The sequence below is a fragment of the Magnolia sinica genome, chromosome 10 (genome assembly GCF_029962835.1).
Source record: "Magnolia sinica isolate HGM2019 chromosome 10, MsV1, whole genome shotgun sequence".
Classification (NCBI taxonomy): domain Eukaryota; kingdom Viridiplantae; phylum Streptophyta; class Magnoliopsida; order Magnoliales; family Magnoliaceae; genus Magnolia; species Magnolia sinica.
In genome coordinates this window covers 75,232,176-75,257,689 of record NC_080582.1, presented here as the reverse complement: position 1 = coordinate 75,257,689, position 25,514 = coordinate 75,232,176, and the positions used below count along the sequence as shown (strand labels likewise).

The 25,514-nt window shown below is 41.1% G+C and overlaps 1 protein-coding gene and 1 long non-coding RNA gene across 2 annotated transcripts; both read right to left on the bottom strand.

Annotated features, from left to right (window-relative positions):
- Positions 1 to 8,060: 8,060 nt before the first annotated feature.
- Positions 8,061 to 9,563, bottom strand: LOC131217016 (early nodulin-like protein 13). Its single transcript, XM_058211699.1, has 2 exons — positions 9,308 to 9,563; positions 8,061 to 8,619 (listed from the first exon to the last, which is right to left on the bottom strand). Exons 1-2 carry the CDS (start codon positions 9,489 to 9,491, stop codon positions 8,258 to 8,260), a joined length of 546 nt encoding a protein of 181 aa, XP_058067682.1. The 5' UTR covers positions 9,492 to 9,563; the 3' UTR covers positions 8,061 to 8,257.
- Positions 9,564 to 24,189: 14,626 nt separating this feature from the next.
- Positions 24,190 to 24,537, bottom strand: LOC131257542 (uncharacterized). The gene is made up of 2 exons (XR_009177487.1): positions 24,416 to 24,537; positions 24,190 to 24,303 (listed from the first exon to the last, which is right to left on the bottom strand). It is a non-coding gene; the product is annotated as an uncharacterized LOC131257542 (long non-coding RNA).
- Positions 24,538 to 25,514: the final 977 nt, after the last annotated feature.

The window sequence follows — 25,514 nt, the reverse complement described above, 5'->3', positions numbered from 1 at the left end:
TTATTGTCCACCCATTTTTCTTCGTTTTCCTCCAATCTCAACTCATTGTCAAAATGACCTTGACCTTAGTCATACCCACCTCAAAATCAACCATATCCACCTAGGCCACAAGAGAGAGAGCCAAGGAATAAGGTGATGGCTCATGTTTCGTATGCAAAAAGCAAGGGCATTGGGTTATTATGACTTTCCCTGGCCGAAAAATAGTAATATTCCTTCCATTCATTGGTTGTGTTTGTACACAAGTATTGATAGCTGATTTAAATGTTAATAAATGGACCGTGGATTCAAAGGCAACTAGGCATATAACAAAATAGAGAGATGACTTTGTAGACTTTTAGACTATCCTACTCAGAACTCACAAGTTATACATGAAAAATAATGCATCAAAGAATGTCGTCAGTGTTGGTACATACCGCCTTGAGTTAAAGATGTGATAGTCTGTTCTATTCAAAAACACTGTTTTTGTTCCTGGAATGAGAAGAAATTTAGTGTCTATTATTAGTTTAGTGCAAGAAAATTTTGAGCAGGATTTTCTAAAGAGAATCCCATGGAGAAAGAATAATGTAATACTTACCTGGAGAGAATTATGAGGAGATCTTTTCAAATTAGATGTTGTAAATACATTTTCATCAATGCCAAGTAGTTCTTCATCTTTTATTAGTTTAACCAATACTAATATTGTATCTGAATCTATTAAGTGGCATAACATACTAGGACACATAGGAAATAATTGTATGATTAATTAAGATGAGACGGATTATTAGGAAAACTGATAAAGATATATTTATCATTTTGTGAGTATTGTGCGTCAAGGAAGGCAACTAGAAAATATGTTTCTAAAGTAGATAGATGTAAACAATTTTTTTTTTTTTAATCATTTGCAAATCATACATGGTGATATATGGTCCTTTGAACTTTCGAACTCGAAATAGGTGTCAATATTTTATAACTTTCATTGATGACAACTCCCGATCCAGAATGACGTATTTGATCTCTCAAAAATCAGAAGCACTTGATTGCTTTTAAAAATACAGATTGGACCTATTAATTTTTTGGGAGATACATCGCTTACAACCACCTATACATTAAATTTAGTTCATTCGAAATCAATTCTCAAGACACCTTTTGATTTATGGATTGGTAAGAAACTATCATTAGATTATTTACATCCATGGGGTTCATTAGGTCATGTTTTACTTCCCACTCCAAATAGAAGTAATTTAGACAGAAGAAGAATAGAGTGCACATTTATCCGATGTCCTATCCACTTGGAAGGGTATATGATGGTATATGAAAATCAAGGTAGATGGATTGAAGTCGAGTCCCAAGATGTAACATTTGTAGAAGATAGGTATCCTATTAGAAATCATAATACAAATAGAACTTTATGAGACATTAGATACAATTCAAGAAAGTGTGAACGGTAATCTAAACAATGACAATCAAGGCTTTTTTACGATTCATGAAGTCAATGGGAGCACATCGGCTAGTGTTCTGGAGTTACGACGCAGTTTGCAAGGAAGAATTCCTAAAAGATATTTTGACATAAAAGGAGAATTGTACTCTTGCATCGCAGCAGATGAAGATAGGCATGATTCATATCAAGCTACACTAGCATCCCTAGATTTCAAAAATTGGATTCATGCAATGGATAAGGAAATTGATTCAATGTTGAAAATGTATGTTTCGAAGCTAGTTGATCTTTTAGCAGGTCATACAACAATTGTAAATAAGCGAGTATTCAAAATCAAAAGAAAAGCAAATGGTTAGATTGACAAATACAAAGCTTGTCTGATAGCAAAAGACTTCACACAAGTAAAAGGTAGCAATTATGAAGAAACTTTCTCCCCAGTAGCTAGGTGTACATCAATTCACATAATTTTGACTATGGTGGCGTACATATATTTAAAATTATACCAAATGAATGTGAAGATGGCATTTTTGAATGGGGACTTACAAGAAGATATTTATATGCAACAACCTGCAGGATATGTCGAAAAAGGTCATGCAAACAAGCTCTGTAAACTTTTAAAATCTATCTATGGGCTAAAGCAATCATCTAGGCAATGGTATATAAAATTCCATGAAGTCATTACTTCTTTTGTATTCTTTATGTGTGAAGAAGATCACTATGTATACATAAAGCGATCTGGAAAACATTTACTAATATTATCTTTATATGTTGATAATATTTTACTAGCTAGCAATAATATATAAATGCTTCTCTCGACCAAGGAACGACTATCTTCAAATTTTGAAATAAAAGACCTTGGCAAAGCAAACTTTATATTAGGCGTGAAAATCATAAAAGATCGTTTGAAGAAATTTTTAGGCTTATCACAAGCATCTTAGATCGAGAAGATCTTAAAACGATTCAAGATGCATAAATCAAGGCCAGTTGAAACTCCAATGGATAAATATTCTAAATTAAGTAGAAGCACGTGTCCTCAATCTGATTTTTTTTTTTTTAAAGCAGACTGTCATTTGTACCGTATGTTAGTACCACAAGTAGTCTTATGTATACCATGCTTTGTACTAGGCCAGACGTTTGTTACATTGTAAGTCTTATGAGTAGATATTAAAGTAATCCGGGATAAGCACATTGGCAAGCAATCAAGAAGATTTTTCATTATCTTCGAGGAACAAAGGATTATATGTTATGTTACCAAGGCACTAAGCTAAAAGTGCAAGCCTATTTTGATGCATCTTGGGGAGATGATCAAGATAAAAGCAAGTCTCTTCTGAATATGTATTATACTGAATGGAGGAGTTCTTGCATGGAGCAGTAAGAAATAATTTTTGACCTCACTTTTAACTATGGAAGCCGAATATATATTGCACGTTGCACAACAATCCAAGAAGGCATGTAGATTATGAAAATTTTGAGAACCTTAGGTGTTCCTATTGCTAAAAGCCCTCTCTTAGTAAAGATGGATAATACATCAACCATTGACCTTGTAAAATATCCGAAGCACCATGAGAAATCCAAGCACATTGATATGAAGTATTACTACGTTAGAGATTCGGTAAGAGATGGGCAAATTATACTTGAGTATATTCCCACTAGAGAAATGTTAGTTGATCCCATGATAAAACCAATTGCTAGAGATATATGTTTTAAATACATGTAAGGTAGATGAGACTGATGAGAGTTTGATGTATTTTATGAGAGTGAGACTGTTGTAATTTTATGTAAATTTTTTAAATTGCATTCCCCACTAGTTGTAATGGTATAAATTCCATTATATAGTATTTAAGACTTGCACTTAAGTGTTGGAATAGAGTCTCATGTACTCTCGAGCTGGGTGATGTAAGTTATTAATGTCATATATTTTGAATGCACCTTTTATATTCCTCACATCAATTAAATATTTATGTGCAATCAATTCTTTTAGGCTTTGAGATCATTAATAGCGGACCATATGTTTTCATTTATTTATTTTTTTGTCGACAGGCTAGTCTTCCCTACTCTCATGGGAATTGACCCCCCGACATGCGCTTAGGAGGCATGTTCAGGATGAGCAAGCATGTTGAGGTGCAACTACCTTCTATGGCAATATAAAAGATGAGGAAGCGTGAGTTAAGGCGTGATCGCCTCCAGTCACAATTATATATACACAATTTGGATTCTTAATATGTAGGACATGTTCAAATATATTTTCGTGCGTGTTCGTGCTTATTAGCTTGTGCCACCACACAGTGGATGGCTTTGAGTGACTGGATATGAGACTTTGGGAGTCAAATTTGCTCTGTCGGAAAACCACAACTTTCATGGGCCGATTCTCCAGTGACATTCATAGTGGCAGCAAGGTTAAGAGTTGCTAAGTCAGTACTCACGCGCTTTAGTCAAGACATTTGTTTCATGATGATGTCATGTCATGTATGGAACCGGGTTAGGAGTTAACAAGCCATCACTCACGCGCTTTAAGCGGGATATCTACTTGAGGTTAGAAGTTGCTCAACGTGAACTCACACACTTTAGGCATGACCTACGCATTATAGACCCAACATATGCCTAGTAATGTCTACTTTGCGGTGTGAATGAGTTAGCACATGCTTGGATCATTGAGTCAGACTCTACTTCAGGATCGATTTACCTACTGGTGGTTGATCCAATCTAGTCAGTGCATTGTGCAAGCAAGCTAGTCTTGTAAGTGACCATTATGCCATCAGCTACCCACCTTTGCATATAGGATGATGAGATTGAATGTCGCTACTTTAGACGATGGTCGTGATTGATTCGACCTGAGATGTATTGGTAGGAAAGCGGCTTGGTTGATTCTGAATCACATAATTGCCTAAGAAAAACACCTTGGCAGCGACACCAGATTCCTAAGACCATGATTACGCACTTTGAGACTTATTTGTTGTGGCATTATCGAGTTTGTGGGATGATGATTTGTAAACTATTTTTATAAAATTATATGTATGTAAATAACTTATTTTGAAAAAACTTTGAGGAATGTTTGCAAAAGGATTTGTGATTCAAACTCGATGAGAGGATAAGTGCGTTTGGTGGCAGAGTGATCCTAGATCAAGGATTGTCTCCATCCAGTGTGGTCATGCAAGTCTAGGGCAAGCCTTAGAGAGCTCGAGAGGCTATGCACTAGTGTGGTGGTCACTTAGTGTATAGTCACTTGTATGTAGAGACACTAGAATCTTAGCTGGTCCCACTTAATTCTTACTTCTTGCACATGATCATGATCAATCTTATCGGAAGAGACCCTATAAGGTTAGTGTTCCCCACTATGGAGTTGAGTGGGAGAATGTTGGATGCATGCTAGCCACCTGCCAGACAAGTGTTAGCATGTGGCGCTGGATGCATGCATACCAGCCACCTGCATGACAGGTGTCAACATGTGACATTGGATGCATGCATGTCAGTCACCTAACTGACATGTGTCAGCCTGTGGCAACCCCTAATGGGGCCCACCTTACATGTGGTAGCGATGGAGCATTTCTCTCTCAACCGACTTAGCTCAACCACCCTCCCTTCCCTATTGAAAGGAGTGAGCGGTGCCATACACATACATTAGCTGAGATAAAGAGAGAGAAAGGTGGTCACTTAGTGTATAGTTACCAAGTATAAAGACACTAGAATCTCGGCTGGTCCCACTTACTTGATTCTTACTCCTTGTATGTGATCTTGATCAATCTTATCGGAACATACCCTATGAAGTTAGTGTTCTCCACTATGGGGTTGAGTGGGAGAATGTTGGATGCATACCAACCACCTACCTTATGAGTGTCAGCATGTGGTGCTGGATGATACGTGGTGCACCGGTTCTGATATAGAGAAGGGTCTACTCCTGTGATTGTTCGAGGTCGAGTGCATCAGTATACCAACGTCGTTGTTTTAAAGGAGTGGGAGGTGTCGTACATGTATATTAGATGAGACAGAAAGAGGAGATATATATATATATATATATATATATATATATATATATATATATATATATATATATATATATATATATATATATATATATATATATATATATAGAGAGAGAGAGAGAGAGAGAGTTTTACATGTGGCACGTATAATACGTGGTGCATGGGTTCTGATATAGAGAAGGGTCTACTCCTATGATTGTTCGAGGTTGAGTGTGTCGGTATACCAACGTCGTCTTTGGATCAGGTAAGTGAATTGGCTTGTCTTCTCTTTGTGTAGTTGATTTGAGTGGGTTGTTAGTTTTCATGTTTCGGCTCCTTAATTTTGGTCACGTAATCGGATCGTTTGATCCACAATTATATTAATGGACCTAAATTGTCACGTTGTTCATTTGTGCCCAACAAATTGCACAATTTGTAGTATCTATCAAGTAATGATCATGGATTACCCTGACATACTCATTTAAACCCTAGATCTTGAGTAAGGTTTGAAAGGAAGAAAAGTGCTTGGCCCAGTGATATGTTTTTGTTATTCAAACCATGCAATAGGTGAGCCTCTCGGCATGATTATTGGATGCCCAAAAATTAGGCCAAACTCAAGTGGACCACACCAAAGAAATGTGCCATTACAGGAAACAAGTTACAGGTAGAGGTGTACACGAGTCGATCCGAGCCGATCTTTGCCTAGCTCGGCTCAACTCGGCCGGCAAGAGTCCTCAGCTCGAACTCGGCTCGGCTCGGTCATCGAGACTGGATTGGTAGCTTGGCTGGCTCAGTCAGCAACTTGGACCAGTTCGAGCTGAGTTCGAGCCGAGTTTGAGTTCGAGTTTTCGAGTCGAGTTCGACCAGTGGTAGGGTCACGGGTGGCGTCCGATCGTCCGAGTGGACCAGAGCCACATGGCCAGTGCTCAGGTGGGGTCTTACTGTCTGATTGGGCCATAGCCACCAGGCCAATGGTCAGGTGGGGTCCGCTAATCGAACAGACACTGCTCGCAGCTCGCCGCTCGCCACACCCCAGCCGGAGGCAGTGTGATGAGATGAGGAGAGGAGTAGAGGAGAGTACCTTTCAGTTGCTGATCGTCTGAACAGACGCTGGAGAATGGAGAGAGATGAGAGGGAGAGTAGTCATCGGTCGGGTGCTGGAGAACGGCAAGAAAGAGAGGAGAGGAGAGTGGTCGTCGGTCGCCATTCGAGCGTTGAAGAACGGCAAGAGAGAGATGAGTGGGGTTAGAGTTTTTAGTGTTGGGCGAACGGCCGACAGTGGGCGCTGGGGTTAGGTTTTTTTTAAAAAAAAAAACCATGTTTTGGGCGACTGGGTCAAAAAATCAATTCGAGCTGATCCGAGCCAAACCGAGTCGGGTTTGACCTCAAGATCGAGTCGAGCTCGGTCCAGCTCGGACTCGATTCGAAATGTTTTGAGCTCAATAAAACTGGCTTGACTCGGCTCGAACACAGTTTCGATCAGAATCGAGTCGAGCTTTTCCCGGTCGATTCAAGCGAGCTAATGAGCTAACTCGACTCATGTACACCTCTAGTTACATGCCTCACTTAATGGCTATATTTGCCTAGGATTTAGGGTGTCTCATTTGTATGTTGTGACACCGGAAAACCATGAAAGACAGCACTGCCACAAGAAATGTCTCTAAGGTTCTCAAGTAGCATTGTGCATGATACTACTAGTATTGATTGATACCAATGGGGACACACATATATTAGATCATAATAATTTTATTACTTTCAAAGGCATATTTTAACAATGTTTATTGCCATGTTTTGTGAGGGTTTCTGTGGTACTTGGAATATTTATTTAGGACTGGATGATGTGATGCCCTAACATGCTGATTTTTTACACTGGGTCTTCCGCCAGGTTCGAAAGGAATAAAAAAGCTTGGGCCCAAGAGTGTTTTTGCCATGCATTAATCAAATGCCCCTACATGGTTTTTTATTGGACGCCTCAATTTCTTTTTCTTTCTATTAATCTTTTTTTTTTTCCTGTCAAGTGTTGATATCCTGACATGCCGATTTTCAACCCTTGAGAGGTTTGAAGGGAAGAAAAGACCTAGGTGCCGCCGTGATGTGTCATGTTATTGAACGTCCAATAGAAATGCAGTATTGTCTTGTATTGGTCTAATTAGGGCGTCTCATTTTTTATGCTTTGCACCATTTGAACGGATTAGATTCCATGAAAACATTACAATAGGCCAACATAAAATTTGGAGCTTCTTATGGCCGTCCCCATCTACCCTGAGGAAACACAACAACCTGGATCAGCCCCGCAAACATTTTAGAGCTTCCGTGTGGCTCTGATTTGAGGAAATCGATTGGCTCATCTAACGTGTGGCTGTGATGGCCCAAACATGTTTTTCACTTGAGCATGTTAGATATCCGAACCGTGCATTGGGTGGGGTATGTTCTATTGGATGAACCAAAATCCATGCCAACCCAGAATGGGCCACTCCATGTGATGATGGAGTCGATACAATGGACATCCCTCCTTAGGAGCTTTCGTGTGGCCCATGTGATGATTGATTGGTCTGACATTCCAACTTGATTATTGGATCCCTTCAGTGGAAAAAGCCTAGCCATCCAAATAATGGGTCGTTGATCCAAAACAATTGATTATTTATCCAAAAAAAAAAAAAAAAAGAGAGAAAAGAAGAAGCTGTGAGTAGGAAACAAGTATCATTTGTCTGAAAAATAAATAATAAATGGTATTAAAAATCTTTAGAACTTTCAACTTGAAAAAATATTACTGCTGATAGAAAAGAATAGTACTAATCAATGTAGAATCCCACAAATTCCTTCTCTGTATCCCTCACAAACCATCCCCCACCATGAAAACCAAAAATTTCCATCTCTACATCCCTCACAAAACCATCCCCACCAAGAAAACAATCAGAGCACCCGAGAACCCACTCCTCAAAACCACCAAACCAGAAGCGCCACTTGTCGGAGCGATTGCTGGACCCTCGAATTCCATCGGAGAAGGTGCTGGAGAAATCCCATAGAAATGCCTCCTCCCTTTCGATAACACGACGACAATCAGCTTCTGCCCATTCCCGCAATGACCTTTCGCTCCACTGATGAAATAAAATGGACCTGACTCTTCGAGCTTCACCGTGACGTCCCCACCCTTGTGGGCAGCAATCGGATTGGATGTGTTGCAGCTCAGGTAATCATCTCTGCTCACTTGCAGGACTGAATCTTTTGCACCATCGAATTTCCAAACTGAAACAGAATACACAAACATGCTATGTCAGAAGAAGAAAAGAAGAACAAGAAGAAGAAGTCGAAAATGGAAAAGGACTTGGAAAAATGGAATTAAGAAGAAGAAACTTTTGGAATTTCCAATCTGCAATTGAAACTAAATGTAAGAAAGACTGCATAAAATGATGTTTGATGAAGATAGAGATGGAGAAAAAGGACTGGAAATGGAGTTGAGGAAAAGGACTAAAAATAGAATTTGGAAGAAGACCCAGATGTGAAAAAGGCTACACCCAGATCCATAGCTCAAGTGGTGGACTGAGTGAAAGATACCTCGTTTCTACACCGAGGTCTTGGCATCGATTCCCTAGTGGGGGTGGCTAACAGTGAAGTGTGATCTGACAGTCGGTGTACTAACAAGCTAACAAAAAATAAAAATAAAAAGATGTGAAAAAGGCTGAAATGTAAGTTCGGAACAAGTTGGATATCGAAAAATGACTAAAAATGATGTTTGGAAGAACACCCAGATGGGAAAAAGGCATTATAATTAAGTTTGGAAGAAAACCCAGATGGGAAAATGCTGAAATTTCTGTTTGGAAGAAGACTCAGATGGAAAAAAGACTGAAATTGATGTTTGAAAGGAGAGTCAGATGGGGGAAATGGCTGAAATTGAAGTATGGATTTTGGAACAATCCCAGATGTCGAAATTTACCAAGTGAATCGCCGATTTGGAAGCGATTCTCTTCAGCCCATCCATTCAGAGAGTCTGAAGGAGAGGATGGGATTTCCCATGCATTGATCTTTCCTCCAACTAAGAAATCTGTAGCTTCCGAAAGGGTGAAAAGAACAGAAATGATGATGAGAGAATAACAATATAGAGTTCTCGAAGAAGCCATTGATGGATGGGATTCCAAGAGCTTGAAATGAAATTTCCTCTCTTTTCTTCTATGAGAGAGAGAGAGAGAGAGAGAGAGAGAGAATCTGAAGTGGTGAGCCTTCAGGGGTTTCTCTGTTGTTTTTAAATCCGTAGAAAGCTGAAAGTAGCCGTTGCAGGGGAGGTTCGGATGTCAGGTTCGGGTATTGCTTCGGATTGCCGAAGCTAGTGATTGGCAAACATGGCAGGGGCTTTTTTCCTTTCTTGTCTTCTCCGGTTTTTTCAGAATAGATTTTTTACTCTGTGGGACTATTATCATCCATACTCACGCACGCAGAAATTGTACCGCATTTTACTCAAACTAAACCGTCCTAATCTTGGGAATCACCACAAATCGATTCCAATGTTCTATATTTAACGTATAAAATAAACGGTCTATATTTATGGACACCTAATGGATGTAAAACTGGTAAGTAATCAATGGTCTATATTTAACTGAAAAATAAATATCCATCAATCAGAGGTCAGCATCGTCTAATCGATTTGATTTTGGACAGATCATCAATCTATAATGATTAACGTTATTTGAACCGTTTCAAGTCTATCTTTTTGTGTGCATGCGTATGGCATCGAACACCTCCGGATTATCAAATAACCATTTAACTTTATTTTCTTTTTTCGAGGGAAAGTAACGGTCGGAAACAGAACGTAATTGGAATGGCCCGTTTATTGGTGGGGGCAGGAATCTCTATGCATGGATGGAATGGGGCCCACTTTGAATGTGCATGGAGAGTGGACGCGGTTTGGCTGGTGAGCAACACCAGCCAGATCGTTTGTGCCAATGCTACGTGGGCCCACCATGATGTATGTGTTTTATCCAGGCCGTTCATCCATTTTGCCCCCTCATTTCAGGCATGAGCCAAGGATAAGCAGATCCAGGGCTAAAGTGAACCACACCACATAAAATAGTGAGGATTGACCCTGCCATTGAAAAAGTAAAGCAACGATTCAAAATAAAAGATTAATATTTGATTGGTAGGATCTTCGGCTCGGGACATTTTTGGTCATCCCCAAGTTCACTTTGCCTGGATCAATTGTACGGATTGGTTTTTAAGACTGGACTCCTGGGAAATTGAACACATTGATTTATATTTAACTGTACACTTTGTTGAATTGGTCCACCATACATACATAAGCATTTCTTTGTTGAATTCCAACACTTTATGTTCCTTGTTATGGGAAAGATGGACTGACCGTACTCAGGGTCAGCTCGGGCCGACCAGCGTGCACCCCCGTGCCCTCTCACCCAAAAATACTAGAGCTCACTTCCCAAAGGACAGGCCGAGGAGGTGAAGTTGAGGAAGAGCTCGTTGATGGCAGATATGACCGACGAGAAGATAAGTCCAATCTTCAGCTCGGCTTGACCAATGCAGAACTCCCAAGCTCCTTAGTACAATCTCTGGCTGACTAACTGTTGAGTTCATCTCGACTCAGTGCGGCACTTGGCCTAATCCCAGTTGATCAACAAGTTCGGCTCAACTCAATTCAGATTGGCCTTATCCAGGCTGCCAGGGCTCCATAGTAACCGTTGATGCCCATTACTTGCATAACCGTCCACTGCATAATTCCAGGGTAATTGCCCACATTTACTACTCACACACATCTCGCCCAACGGCTAAGATCATGCCTAAAATTGTAGACCACCTCATCCTACAAACACTATAAATAAGAGGACCATCTATATGAAAAGGTACGCAGAATCTCTCTCCCTAAACCCTTCTATACTACCAGACACAGATTCCTAGCCTGACTTTGGTATCGGAGGGTCCCCTGCTCTAGTTAGGGTCTCCTTTGTTCTTCTCTTGTGCAGGTGCTCAGAGGTTTGTAGAGGGTGGTCCAGATTCTTGCATCAACAGTAACATTAAGGGCAAAAGAGTTAAATGATCAACGTGTTGAAATAAACTAAATTTTGAGCTTTGATATATTGTTTTGCAACGCCCCAGGTTTTTGTAACTCGAGTATATGACTCGATTTCTAAAAACCCAAGTGTTAACCTTTAAATATAACCAAATTCCACGTATATATTTTTTTCTTATTTTCTTTTTCAAAGCGAGCATTTAGGAGGAATATGAACAAATTAAATATAAATGAAATTGCATATACATTCAAATTATCCGAGCAGCCACCCAAATGACTTATACAAACTAATGTCTCTGTGCTAACAAATACGAAAATTACACAATTTAACATTGAGAAATAGTAAAATGCATATAAACTTGAGCCTCAAGATCGCGCAGCTTCTCTTAGTAGATACAGCCATGCATCCTTGGTAATTGTATCCCACTCCTCACAATCTGAACATGCATATCAGTTAAGTCACCTGTACGGTTATATATTCGATGAATATCCCACTTGGAGACACATCACCATAAACTTTCGTCTTTTACATCCGAAGTGCACCACTCCCCCGTTTTCAAGCCTGAAGACCAATCAAAGCTGAACAAAGATTCAGCTTCTCCCGTATGACCGCCTTGGTCAGCATATCCACAGGATTCTCACTTGTATGAATCTTCTCCAGAGTAATTGATCCATCTTACAGTAACGAACGTATGAAGTGATATCTGATGGCAATATGCTTGGTCCTTGAATGAAAGACTGAATTCTTAGCCATGTGTATTGTACTTTGACTGTCACTGTACAACTTGCAATTTGCTTACTTCTTACCCAACTCTTATGAAATCTTGCATCCACACCATCTCCTTGTACGCTTCTGTATCTCTGCTTCCATCGTATTGATAAATACTATCTTTTGTAATCGAGAGACCTAGCGACCGCAGACTACCCGGAGTAAAGACATGACTGCGGTGCTTCTTCTTATCGATATCTCTTGCTAAATCTAAATCTACGTAGCCTTGTAGCTTAATTTCCGATCCAATTCATAACACAACCCTACATCCACAGTACTACCAGGTATCAAAGGATCCACTTCACAACTTCCCAATGTTCCTTCTCGGGGTTGTTCATGAAACTCTGCTAACAACTCCCACCGCTTGAGCAATGTCTGGCCCTCATGCTCATCATAGCATACATGAGACTCCCAATAGGAGATGTGTATGGGACTTTAGCCATGTAGTCTCGTTCCTCTTACGTCTTTGCACCTTGCTCCTTATAAAGCTTGAAGTGGTTGGCTAATGGAGTGCTAACTGACTTAGCACCTCCCATATTAAATCGATCAAGTATCTTGGCTATGTACTCGCTTATGACAAAACTAGTTTCTTATTTTTCCTATTATGCTTTATTCTTATGCCTAGGATTTATTTTGTAACTCTTAAATCCTTCATGACAAATTCTCTGACAGTTGTCTTTTGAGATCCGAGATGTCCTTCATGATTGAACCGACCACAAGCATCTCATCAACGTACGAAGAAGGATGATGTACGACGTATCAAACTTCTTTAAATAGCAATAGTGGTTTACATGACATCTCCTAAAACCCGTTTCTCAATATGAAACTGTCGAACTTCACCACTGTCTCTGGGCCTGCTTCAGGTCATATAGACTCTTCTTCAATATACATACCTTGTTCTCCTTTCCTGGTGCCATGTATCCTGTCGGCTGATGCATATATATCTCTTCTTCAAGGTCCCCATGAAGAAAGGCTGTCTCACATCTAGCTGCTCTAAATGTAAGTCCTCTGTAGCTACTATACTCACGAATCGTAGACATTTTCACCACTGGTGAAAATATTTCGATGAAGTCAATACCTGCCTTTTGTTGGAACCATTTCATAACTAATCTAGCTTTGTACCGTTTCGAACTATCGTGCTCCTCTTTCAGTCTGTAAACCCACTTGTTATGAAGAGCTTTCTTACCCTTAAGTAGAGTGACTAATTCCCACATACGATTGGACTCAAGAGAATCCATCTCATCATCCATGGCCTGCTCCCACTTAACCCGTGTATCTAACTGTAATGCCTCTTTAAAACACTCTGGTTCACCATTATCTATCAGCAGTAGATAATATAAGGAGGGTAAGTATTGGACCTTGGGTCTCATCTCCCGAGTAGACCTTCTCACAACCGATGTCTGCGGCTTTGCCTCATTATGCTCCTGTGCTTGCTCATCCTGTGGCGCTGTAACACCTGTGCCCGGTAACTCTTCCAACTCTACGAATTCTTTCTCATCGGCCTTATTTTGCTGCACACTGTCCTTATACATCACTTTTTCATTAAATACTACGTCTTTACTTCTGATGATTTTTTTGTTCTCTGAATCCTAAAACCGGTAGCCAAAATCATGCTGCCTGTAGCCTATAAATGTGTACTTCTTAGACTTCGCATCCTTCTTGTTTCTGTGCTCTGCATGAATGTGAATATATAAAGTGCAACCGAACACTTTGAGATGTGCAAGGTTCACTTTTTTCCCAGTCCACGTTTCTTCTAATAGTCTACCATTCAATGATGCCGAGGGACTTTTATTGATGAGATATACGACAGTATTCATAGCATCTGCCCAAAATATCTTGGGCAACCCTGCATGTAACATCATGCTCCTGACGCGCTTAAGGATAGTCCTGTTAATGCGCTCATCTACACGATTTTGCTGCAGTGTCCCTGAAATCATTTTCTAATGTTTGATTCCATTTGCTGCACAATACTCTTCAAACATTTTATCACAGTACTTTCCCCCATTATTTGATCTGAGACATTTTACTGTTTTACCTGTCTCGTTTTCTACCGTTACTTTTCACTTTTTAAATACATCAAATACATCAGATTTACGCTTTAAGAAATAGACCCACATTTTTCTGCTAGCATCATCAATAAAAGAAACAAAATAACGTGAGCCATCAAGAGATGATACTTGTGCCGGTCCCCACACATTAGTGTATACAAGCTCCAACAGATGCGTCTTTGGAGCGCGTCTTTTTTTTTGAAACTTACCCTCTTTTGCTTGTCATACATGCAGTCCTCGCAGAATTTCAAGTTAATAGAGTTTAGCCTTGGTAGCTTCCCTTCTGATAATAACACTTTCATCCATTTCTCACTCATATGTCCCAACCTCTGATGCCATAATTGTCCATTCACTCCAGTTGATGCGACTCCGAGTAAACTATATGATCTTAAAATCACGTACAAAATACCTTCCTTCTTGCCTCGAGATATCACCAAGGCACCTTTTGTGATCTTCCAGGAATCACTAGTGAAGGTCGTCACATATCCGATATCGGCCAATTGTCCCACTAAAATCAAGTTTCATTTCAAACTCGGTACATGTCTGACATCCCTCAATTTCAAAACCGTTCTATCTTTTTAATTTATATGAACGTCTCCCTTTTCAACAATACTACATGGCTCATCATCACCCAAGCAGACTCTCCCGAAGTTACCTGGCACATAATCCATAAACTTCTACGGTTCCCTCTAGTCGAGTTGCGACCCGGGACGAGTAGATAGCATTGGCGCATGCTCTTGAGTCACATCCTGTAAACCCGAGCCGACTCAAAATGAGACCTATGTCATTTTGACCGTGCCGTCGCCGCGGTTCCGACGATGCGTCTTGTGCGTCAATACGATGCTCAGATTATAAGATCCGGCCCGTGCATTATCTAGGCCGTTGATCGCTTGATTGTGGGACCCACCTATCCCTATTGTTGTACTTCCCTAAAAACATTAATTACTATGATGTCACCCTAGGGGTGACATCACCCTACCATACCACCTTACCTTCCCTTTTCCCCATAAGTCAACTCATTAATTCCCATTACCTCACCATCCCTCTTCTCCCATCACTCCCTTACATCATTTCTCTCTTTCACTTCTCTCCATTCCAAGCAATCCCTCCATGGAGCAACCCACGTCCATGGCTCCCATGAGAGAGCTAGTGTGGCCCACCTCCCTATCTCCCATCTCCACCATCCAATGATCATCTCCACCATTGAAATTGTTTCTTTGGGGCTCTATCATGCATTGGCGGAAGAAGGAAGAAGAGATTTCGAGGTGGGGGCTCCTTTCTTTTCCTCTCATTATTTTGTGATGTGTGGCCCACTTGGATGAATCCCATCTTGAGGTATGTTTTATCCCAACCGTACAAGTCATGTGGACCCTACTTTATAGTGATGGAAACACACAAATATCAAGTTGATTTAAATATGGTGGGCCACGTTCATGTGGGACCCACCTTGGTGACACGTGGACCACCTACACGTAGGACCCACTATGATGATTGTGTTATACCTATGCTGTCCAACGTCCAAGGGACGCTGGACAGAGAGTGGCTAAAGTGGTGTGCGTGCACTGAAATGGTGGTGTACTAATAAGCAAAGGAGAGGAAGAAGAATAGTATTTGGAGGTGGGCTGCTCATGCAGGCCCCACCTTGATGTATGTATAAAATCCACGCCGCCCATTTCACTTCTCATCTCATTTTAGGCGTTGAGCCAAAAGATGAGGCTAATCTGACAATCAAGCGGGCCATACTGTAGGAAATGGAAATTTTTACCGTTGAAAACTCACCCAACGATTCTACATGTTGAAAAATACTCAATATTGGTCTTGTTTGGTCAATATTGAGCCGTGAGATGCAATGGTCAGGATAGATTTTCCTGATGAGGGCCCCACCTAAGAAATTCCCTAGAAAAATTGGATTTAGAAAAAAAAAAAAACACAGAATCATAAGGCAGCAATGCTGCTGCTGTCAGAAGATTGATGGGCGGGCGGACGGCTTGGCTGGACCTCACGGCTCCAGCCGTGGGCCCCACGTGATGCATTTTGAACATCGAAACCGTGCATTTGATGGGTCCCCATGGACCACCCGTCCATCCTAAAAATCAGCCGTATACAGAACTCAGGTGGGCCACACCATCTAAAATTGTGTGATAACATGCCTAAAAATATAAAATCATCTGGTGGGGCCTCCTTGAGTTTTGGATGTGATTGAAACTTGGTTTGGACCCCTAACTTTATGGGACAGATATAATGGACGGAGTAGATCTGGTTAATGTGGGTCCCACCTAGGATTAAAAAAAAATATAAATATATATGCATGCATGTACATTGACGTCCAGACTCTCTGGACGTCCAACGTTAAGTAGGGAGGATCCCATTGGCCCCAATGGTGGACCCTACCATGATGTATGTTCTACATCCACGCCATTCATTTGATAGGTCCCTTTATTTGATACGTTGGTTCTAAAAATCAGTTATAAAACGTTCTCGTATGGCCCACACCATCATCTTTCATGCGGTGGTATGTCAAGCCACATGGAATCAACTGTTGGGGTCCACATGCAGCTTGGATCCACCTGAAACTCTGTTTGGACCCTTAAATTGGTGGGACACACACAATGAATGGGTTGGATTTGTGAACTACATCATGGTGGACCCCAAGATCACATAATCGTACCAAAAGTTTGGTGGACAAATAAATATTACAGTGGCTTAGTCCACGTGACTTTATAAAGAGGTTGTATGGCAAGTAAACATTGCGGTGGGCCCTTGGCCCATGTGACTTTATCAACAGATTGGATGCAAGTAAATGTTGTAGTGGGTCCAATGTCGTGTGACCCTATCAACAGGTTAAAATAATAATAATAATAATAATAATAAATAAATAAATAAATAAATATTGTAGTGGGCCCCAGGTCTATATGACCTTATTAACAGGTTGGATGCAAATAAATATTACAGTGGCCTAGGTTGGATGCAAATAAATATTACAGTGGCCTAGGTTGGATGCAAATAAATATTATAGCGGGCCCTAGGCCCATGTGACCCTATCACCAGATTAGTTTGGATGGAAAATAAACATCATGTTGGCCCCAGTTTGGATGGACAGTATGTTGGGCCCTAGGATGGGTGGAAAATAAACATTTTGGTGGGTCTTACTTAAGACCCATTTATGCATGTGTTGTGTCCACAATTGTGGACCTCCATAGCGGGATATGTGACTTATCTATGCCTTCCATCCCAATGGGACGCACCACGATGCATGTGTTTCATCCAACCGTCCAACCATTTTTGGAAAAATGATTTTAAGGTTTAGGATGAAAATAATACAGATTTATTTATCAAGTGGACCATAGTGCACGGTGAGGATTGAACGGCTATCTTTGAAATCTTGAGACCTTATGATTAGATTAGATGGGAAATAAATGTTATGGCGGGCCTTGAAAATTTTAGTAGTGAAAATCATTATCACCACTTATATTTGAGTGTGGCCCATTTGATATATATGGGGCCCATTGGTGTGGCCCATTTGATGTATGTATGACGATGTTATGAGGCCTACTTTGATGTATGTTGTGACCCATTTGTCAGTGCCCACTTTGATGTATTTTTATCCACGCCATCCAGGGTAGGCACCCCATTATGATATATATCAGGGCTCAAGGGTCGAGGCCCATTAGTGCTGCCTATTTGATACAACCCACTTGATGTGTACGAGGCCCATTAGTGCGGCCCATTGATGCAAGGCCTATTGTGACATGTATTGGGCCCATGACGCGTGACCCATTTGAAGCGTATAAGACCCATGGGTAGGGCCCACATATTATGTCGTTGCCGCCCATGCGCAGGGCCCACCCGAGGTTGATATATGGGCCCCATTAGGTGGCCCACTTGTATGTGCGGCCCACGGGTTGCGGCCATGGGTCGTGGCCCATTGTGATATATACTCGGCCCATACGTCGTGGCCCATTGAGATGTGTTTCCGACCCATTTAGTGAGGCCATTGTGAAATATTCTTACTCTTGTGATGAGGCCCATTGAGATGTATTTCGGCTCATTGATGCGGCCCACTTGTTGAATTGAGGCCCATTGGTGTGGCGTGCGGCCCAATGTATCGACCCACCGTGATGTGTAGGTCCACGTGTTGTATGTGTAAGGCCCACTGTGATGACTATTTGAGGCCCACTTGTTGGATATTTGGGCCCATCTTATGTTTGACTCTATGTGGACCACTCCTTGGGAGCAATGTTGGTTAAATGTCCACATTGCTAGGCAGTGATGGTTGGATGTCCACATTGTGACCCTTCTTTAGGCCTTATCGGGCCCATTCTCATCATTCTCTTAGTGGGTTAACCCAAATAAGTGGGCCCCATTTACCATGGACGGATGGCTCCATGCTACCAGATTTGATAAAACCATGGTCGAGGGTGATCTTTATATTATGATTGATCAGATGTTCATCTATGGACCCAGTCTTGTCTATGTGACCGGTCGTCGGTGTTGATTATCGAAGCTGATTGTTGGTGCTAATTATCGATGTAGATTATCGGTGTTGATTTGTCGAGGTCGATTGTATTGGCCGGTTCCGATTGTCGAGGCCGATTCTGAGTATCGAATTCGATTGCCATGGCCGATTGTCGAGACCTGCATGATGTATATGTGACCCGTAGTTGAGGGCCATTGTGATATGTATTAAGCCTATGATGCATGGTCCATTTAATGAATTCAAGACCCATGTGTAGGGCCCACATGTCTGTATTTGAGGCACATGGGCAAGGCCCATTGTGATGTATTCATGGCCCATGGGCAAGGCCCATTGTGATATGTATTAGACCCATGAGCAGGGTCCACCTGTTGTGTATATGTGGCCTTTGAGTAAGACTCATTGTGTTGTATATTAGGCCCTTGTGTGAGGCCGTGGGCCCATTATATGTTTGACTCTATGTAGGCCATTCCTTGGGGGCAATGTTGGTTAAGTGTCCACATGGTCGAGGTCGATTATCGATGCTGGTTGTGGATACCAATTATGAGTATGTGACAGCAGATAACATCATGATACATGCCCATATGCATCATCTGCATGTTTGTTATGAGAGGTGGTTGATCATTGCATATGTCATTGAGCATGTTGTTATGAGACTCCCTGGTAGGTGGAGGTTATCTCACATGAGCACACGGTATGTGCAGGACTGATGCATGACTGGATTGTATGACTCATGCATCTCGCATTATGATTACTATACGCCCTAGCGACATCAGGGTCGTAGCCTCCACAGGCATATCGTGGATGGCCAAATAGGACACCGGAAATGTTTGGTTCTAGCATACGGGCGCCATAGATGTCCCCGGGTGAAAATCCCTAAACCTCCGTGGCCGGAGACGCCCAACGTCGAGACCGAGTGGATACATGAGCGCCCGAGTGCCAAATACCGGAGGCCGCGTCTCCCACCGTGTCGTGGTCGGTTGGGAGGGTGTGGCCTTACTCGCCCGAGGGTAGGGGGCAATACTAGGCCGAGTTTGACCAGCTCGTGAATGGGTCCGCTATCGACGTGCTCGGATAGGTATTGGCGACTATTGGCAAGGCGGATAGTGAGGTTTCTTATGCTCACTTGGGTTGCGGGTGGGAGAGCGGCGGTGCCATTTGGAGTGTACTAAACCCGGTGATGATCCCAGAGATGAACCGTCTTGATATGTGGATTTAGTGAGCGGGAGTTGCATACTCATTCATGCATTCATTCATTCACTATCTACTCGGGTTGGTGGTATGCAACTAGTTGTTACGTGTGCCTTCGCAATGGCCAGGATTTCGGTTGGGGCGCGCGACTAACCTGAGATCGGGAGTTTACCACATTGAATCGACTATCCAAATTTAGGTATGGGACCTGGTTTGGATAGAAGTCCTTGTGATAGACCCCATAGCCGTGATACTACGCACTACCATCCCGACTTCACACTCCAGATGGTCATTCCATTCGCACCGCATATTGCATTACATCCGCGACATACGACATCTTGGGTTCCTGTGCTTCTGCATTTATATGGTCTAGATATGGATGACGTATTTGTGAACAAATAAGGAATTATATACCCCATTGCATTCTCGGCATTTGATATTTGGCTCTTTATGACTCCTCGTTTGCAGAGCTGTTCTATATTGCGTATTCCGATATTGATTGGCTCATGGACTTGCTCGTATTTCCGCTTACTGTTATCGTATGATCTATGATCTTGTGAGTATTTCTTTACTCGATAATTCTGCTCTTGTCGGTATTTCGCTTACTCGGATAATTCATGATCTTATATAGTATCTTTGCTTATTCCGATATTATGCGATTTATGGATTACCAGTATTCCAGTTTTTATGATAATGACATTGTATTGAATACTTGGCACTTACCTTGTGCACACACTTACACCACCTCCTAAGCTTTCTATAAGCTTATGCACGATAGATGCGTGCAGGTGTTATTAGGTTGCAGCGGCGTTGAGCTTGGAGCGTGCAGTTGTATTCTGGAGCTTTGATTTCGATATATGTATTTTCCTTTCAAGATTGTACTCAAATGATTATATTAGTGGATATGTGATGATGATGTTGCCTTTGTCAATTGGGTAATCTTGTGGTTATGCTTATTACGAGTTAAATGTATATACAAAAAAATCCTCCTTGTAGGATCCCAGGATCTAATTCTCTGAGCCAGGACTCGAGAATGGGGTACTACGGAGGCGTCCAACAATACTGCATGACTTAACATCACCAAAGTATACTCTCCCAAAGTCACCTGACACATAATCACGCAGAACTTCCTTACACGAAGTGGCATGAAACGAAGCACCTGAATCTATGACCCAAGACTCATTCCTCGTATCAAGAGATAAGATCAATGCCTCTGTATCACTCCCCTTAGATAGATTTACTGAATCCTTCCCGCCTTGAGAGCTTCTTTCTTGTTTCTTAAGTGCCTTGCAATCACATTTCATGTGCCTCTTCTTGTCGCAGTGCCAACACCCGTCTTTATCTTTCGGTCCCTTAGACTTCTTCCTCGACTTAGAACGTCCATATTTATTACCTCCTTTGTTCAGCGATCTTTCTCTTCCTTCAACGTTTAGAGCATTCCCTGAATCCCCTAAAACTCCTGATGCCTTTCTTCTAGATTCTTTGCTAAGAATTAGATTGGCCACATCATCAAATTTCAGCTTTGTCGACCCTGAAGAATTGTTCACAACAATCACCAAACCATCCCAACTGTCTGGCAAACTGGGCAAGATCAATAACGCCCTGACCTCGTCCTCAAAAACAATGCCAACGGATTCCAACTGGCTCATGACTGTATTGAACTCGTTTAGATGTTTAGCCATGCTCCCACCATCTGATATCTTCAAGTTGAATAGCTGTTTCATAAGATAAACCTTGTTGGATGTTGAGGGTTTTTCATACATCGTAGCTAGGGCATCCATTAATTCTTTTGTGGTCTTACCTTGGATATATTGAAGGCGATACTCTTAGACAAAGAGAGTCGGATCATTCCTAAAGCCTTCCGATCCAATAAAAACCATTCATCATCTATCATCTTGTCTGGTTTCTTCTCTTTTCCTCCTAGAGGAATATATAGGTCCTTCTGATATAGATAATCCTCCACCTGCATCTTCCAGAAGGTAAAGTTTGAACCATCAAACTTCTCAATTCTAGTCTTCCCTTCTTCCGTCATCGCTCCCATTTGAACTAAACCAATAGCTCTGATATCAGTTGTTGTGTAGCATGTCAACAACGCTAGTGAACCGAGATCCAATCTCTGGTCTCACCCACAAATGATAAACAAGAAGAAATATAATCTAGAAGTAGAATCAAAGCATACCAAACAAACCACAAGATAGAGTATACGTGGAAAAACTCCAAACAAGGGTAAAAAACTACGGGTGCAAACTTCCACTATGAAGAAAACGAGATTACAAGTAATATACTAACCTTTTCCCCTTGGATGTATAGAAAAAACCATTTTCATACACCTTAGAATAATTCTCATAACCCTAGAAAAGCCCTAGGGACCCCTATTTATAGTTTATGCAACTTTCCTTTCGCACCTCTGCGAAAACCGCCTCAAAATTACACAGTCCGTGCAAAATCCAGAAACGAACCTGCATAACCTCGATCGTCGAGCACGAGCCTCGGCCGAGCACCTCGCACTCCAAAAAATTACCGCCGCTAAACTTTGAGTCAAGGCAGCCCTCGGGTCGAGTGGGCCACTCGCGGCCAAGTAGCCCGTCCAGGATGTGGCTCCACATCTCAACAGTTGGAACATTATCGATTCTTGCATCAACATTCCTCATACAGGAACATTTAGGAAATCAAATAATTTATGAGCCATCTAATTGGGGACCCAAGATTTGGATGGTTCAATTTAAATTAAGGCCCTTTGGATGGGAGTAAACGGGGAATTGGGTGTAAATTGAGGTAAATGGCATTTGGTAAACGAGGTGAAATGACTTTTTAAACTCCCTTGAAAAGTCAAATAAGTAAACAAAGGTGCAGCAATATAAATATCGATCATACACATGAAACATACTAATGATACTTCAAAACAATTCAATTATCAACTACATTACTAAAATCACACCAGTAGAATGTTCAAACCGTGCAAAAGTTGATCATCTAAAAGGATGGTTAAAAATAATTGGCAAGTTACTTAGCTGTAATCTTTATGCTTGTGGCCCACATGAGGCTTAAAATTTCCTAAATTTTGGTTGAAGTATATATTTTAACATGCTTCTTACAATTAATTTGTTAAATGTCACACATTTACGTTAATTTGTGATATTAAAGTTGATTTGAGATATCATATATGTTGTTCTGAATATATTGAATAATTTTAATGCATTCCAATTCCTCCGGTTACTCCCTTCTCAACGAGTAAGCCATTTACTTCCAATTTATGTACCTTTAATTCAACTTTTCATTTATCTCCATTTACAAGCTCCTAGTTAGAGAAATACACCGGTGCTCTTGGGGCACCAGAAAATTATAAGGCTCCTAATTGTATGGAAACACATACACATTCCATCCCATTGATTTAGACCACTCATTATATCCAAGGAACAATTCATAGGCTATCATGCAAAAATCAAGTCAAGATTAAAAATTATTAACCATTTAATCGATGACCTTTAATTTGGATGGTCAAGATTATTTATCATCCAATCAACAATTCAATCCATCAATTTTTCAGGTCCATTATGGATTGATTAGGATTACAAAGAATCATTCTTGTTAGGTAATCATAACAATTCCATCTATTGCTTAAAAAACATACTCCATGGTAGGCCCTACATATGGTGTTCAAAGCCCCACAACCCTTAACACATGACAACCTCGACCCTTAACACATGACAACTGCGACCTTGACAACCTAAACCCTTAATACATGATAACCTTGACCCTGGTAACCTAGACCCTTAACACATGACGACCACGACCCAGACCATGAACACGTGACAACCTCGATCCTTAACACATGAACACATGATGACAACCTCGATCCTTAACACTAGAGCTAGGCATCGGACTGAGTCGGATCGGATTGGGTCCAACTTGACTTGGTCCGAGTTCTACATGGCCTGACCCGAACTCGGTCTGTTCCAGGACTGAGTCCGAGTCATCTGACTCGAGCCGATCCTAACCCATGCTGGCCTAAATCGATCCGAGTCCGACTCGGTCAGGAAAACCGAGTCGAATCGGATTGGGCTAGGTTCGAATTGGAGAGGGATGTCCACCCTTGATTTTTGTTGGGGTGAGGGGAACCATCGTGTTGAGTATAGGCAATCCAGGCCACATAGACCCTTCGAATATTTTCAATGGATGGTCAGGAAAAAAATCAGGTTGTTTTTCGACTCATCTTCTTTTTCTTTTTCTTCTTTTTGTTTTTTTTTAAATTTTTTTAATTAAATAATCCTTAATTTGCTTCAATGCAAGCATTATTCATGGTGTAAATATCAATGTCAAAAATCTGATTGCTTTTATAGGCATACCGATCTCCAACTAGCCGTCTTTTGATTCTTCTTTAAAATCATACGATTGAAATTCAAGCGACTCCAGCAGTTACTTCCTCCTTTAGCTTCTACAATGATCATAGTGGAAATACAAAAAGAACAAAGAATTTATGACATCAATGGGGCTTCAATGCGATTTGAAAATCGAAAAGATTTTATCCAATGAACGGTTTCACTTACGTTGGAGAGATGTACCCACGAATCAAGCATCTTAAGAGCTTTCCCTGATTGATGTGTTTCACGAACAAGGGCGACCCCGTCCGCGAGGTTGCTTGCGCACCAGCTAACTAAGAGGGAATCTGATTATTCAAGCAAGAGGACTGTTCAGATGTTTGGATTAGATACAGAAATTGATTTTTTTCAAAGAAAAGAAAAGAAAAAAGAATGGAGGGAAAACTAAGATTTAGACCCTTCGAATATTTTAAAAGGAGGGTCCGATGCCCAGCTCTAATTATATATATAGGTAATACATCTGGTCTGGTCCGAATTAGATCGGATCAGATTTTTGATCGGTGCAGTTCGAATTAACATTGACCCGAACCTGACAGAACTAACGGTCAGATCTGCTTGATCTTGCTCGAACCTAACCAATCTAGGCCATCGGTTCGGCTCAAATCAGGTCGGATCTGGTCAGATCCACCGGATCGAATTAGACATGCTCAACTCTACTTAGCACATAATAACCTAGACCCTTAACATATGACAACCTCTCATGGTTCTCATGTGTTAAGGGTCTAGGTTGTCGTGTGTCAACCTCGACCCTTAACATATCATAACCATGACTTAGACCCTTAACACATGACAACCATGACCCAAACCCTTAACACATAACAATTTAGACCATTAACGCATGACAATCATAACCCAAACTCTTAACACATGTACATGATTACCTAGACCCTTAACACATGGAAACCTTGACTCTAGTTGACATGTGTTAAGGTTGAGGTTGACATAACTATTTAATTAAGGTAAGACATTACAAAATTTAGATTCTATCTTCGTCATTGTCTTCCACATGACAACCACAAATATCCCTCTCCACCACAAATCCCTTTTGACAATCACTTCTCTTCACAAAAATAACCACGCTCATCCCTCTCTATCCATAACTAAAAGTGGATTCCGTCTCTAAGTAAATGATATTCTACAAAAAATAAAATGAAAAATTCATTCAAAATATCTTCCATGTATTAGTGGCTTCCATATATAAGAAATGTGATCGTTGGAACAAAAACAACACTTGTTTGTAAAAGTTATTAATAGTGCCCATACACTA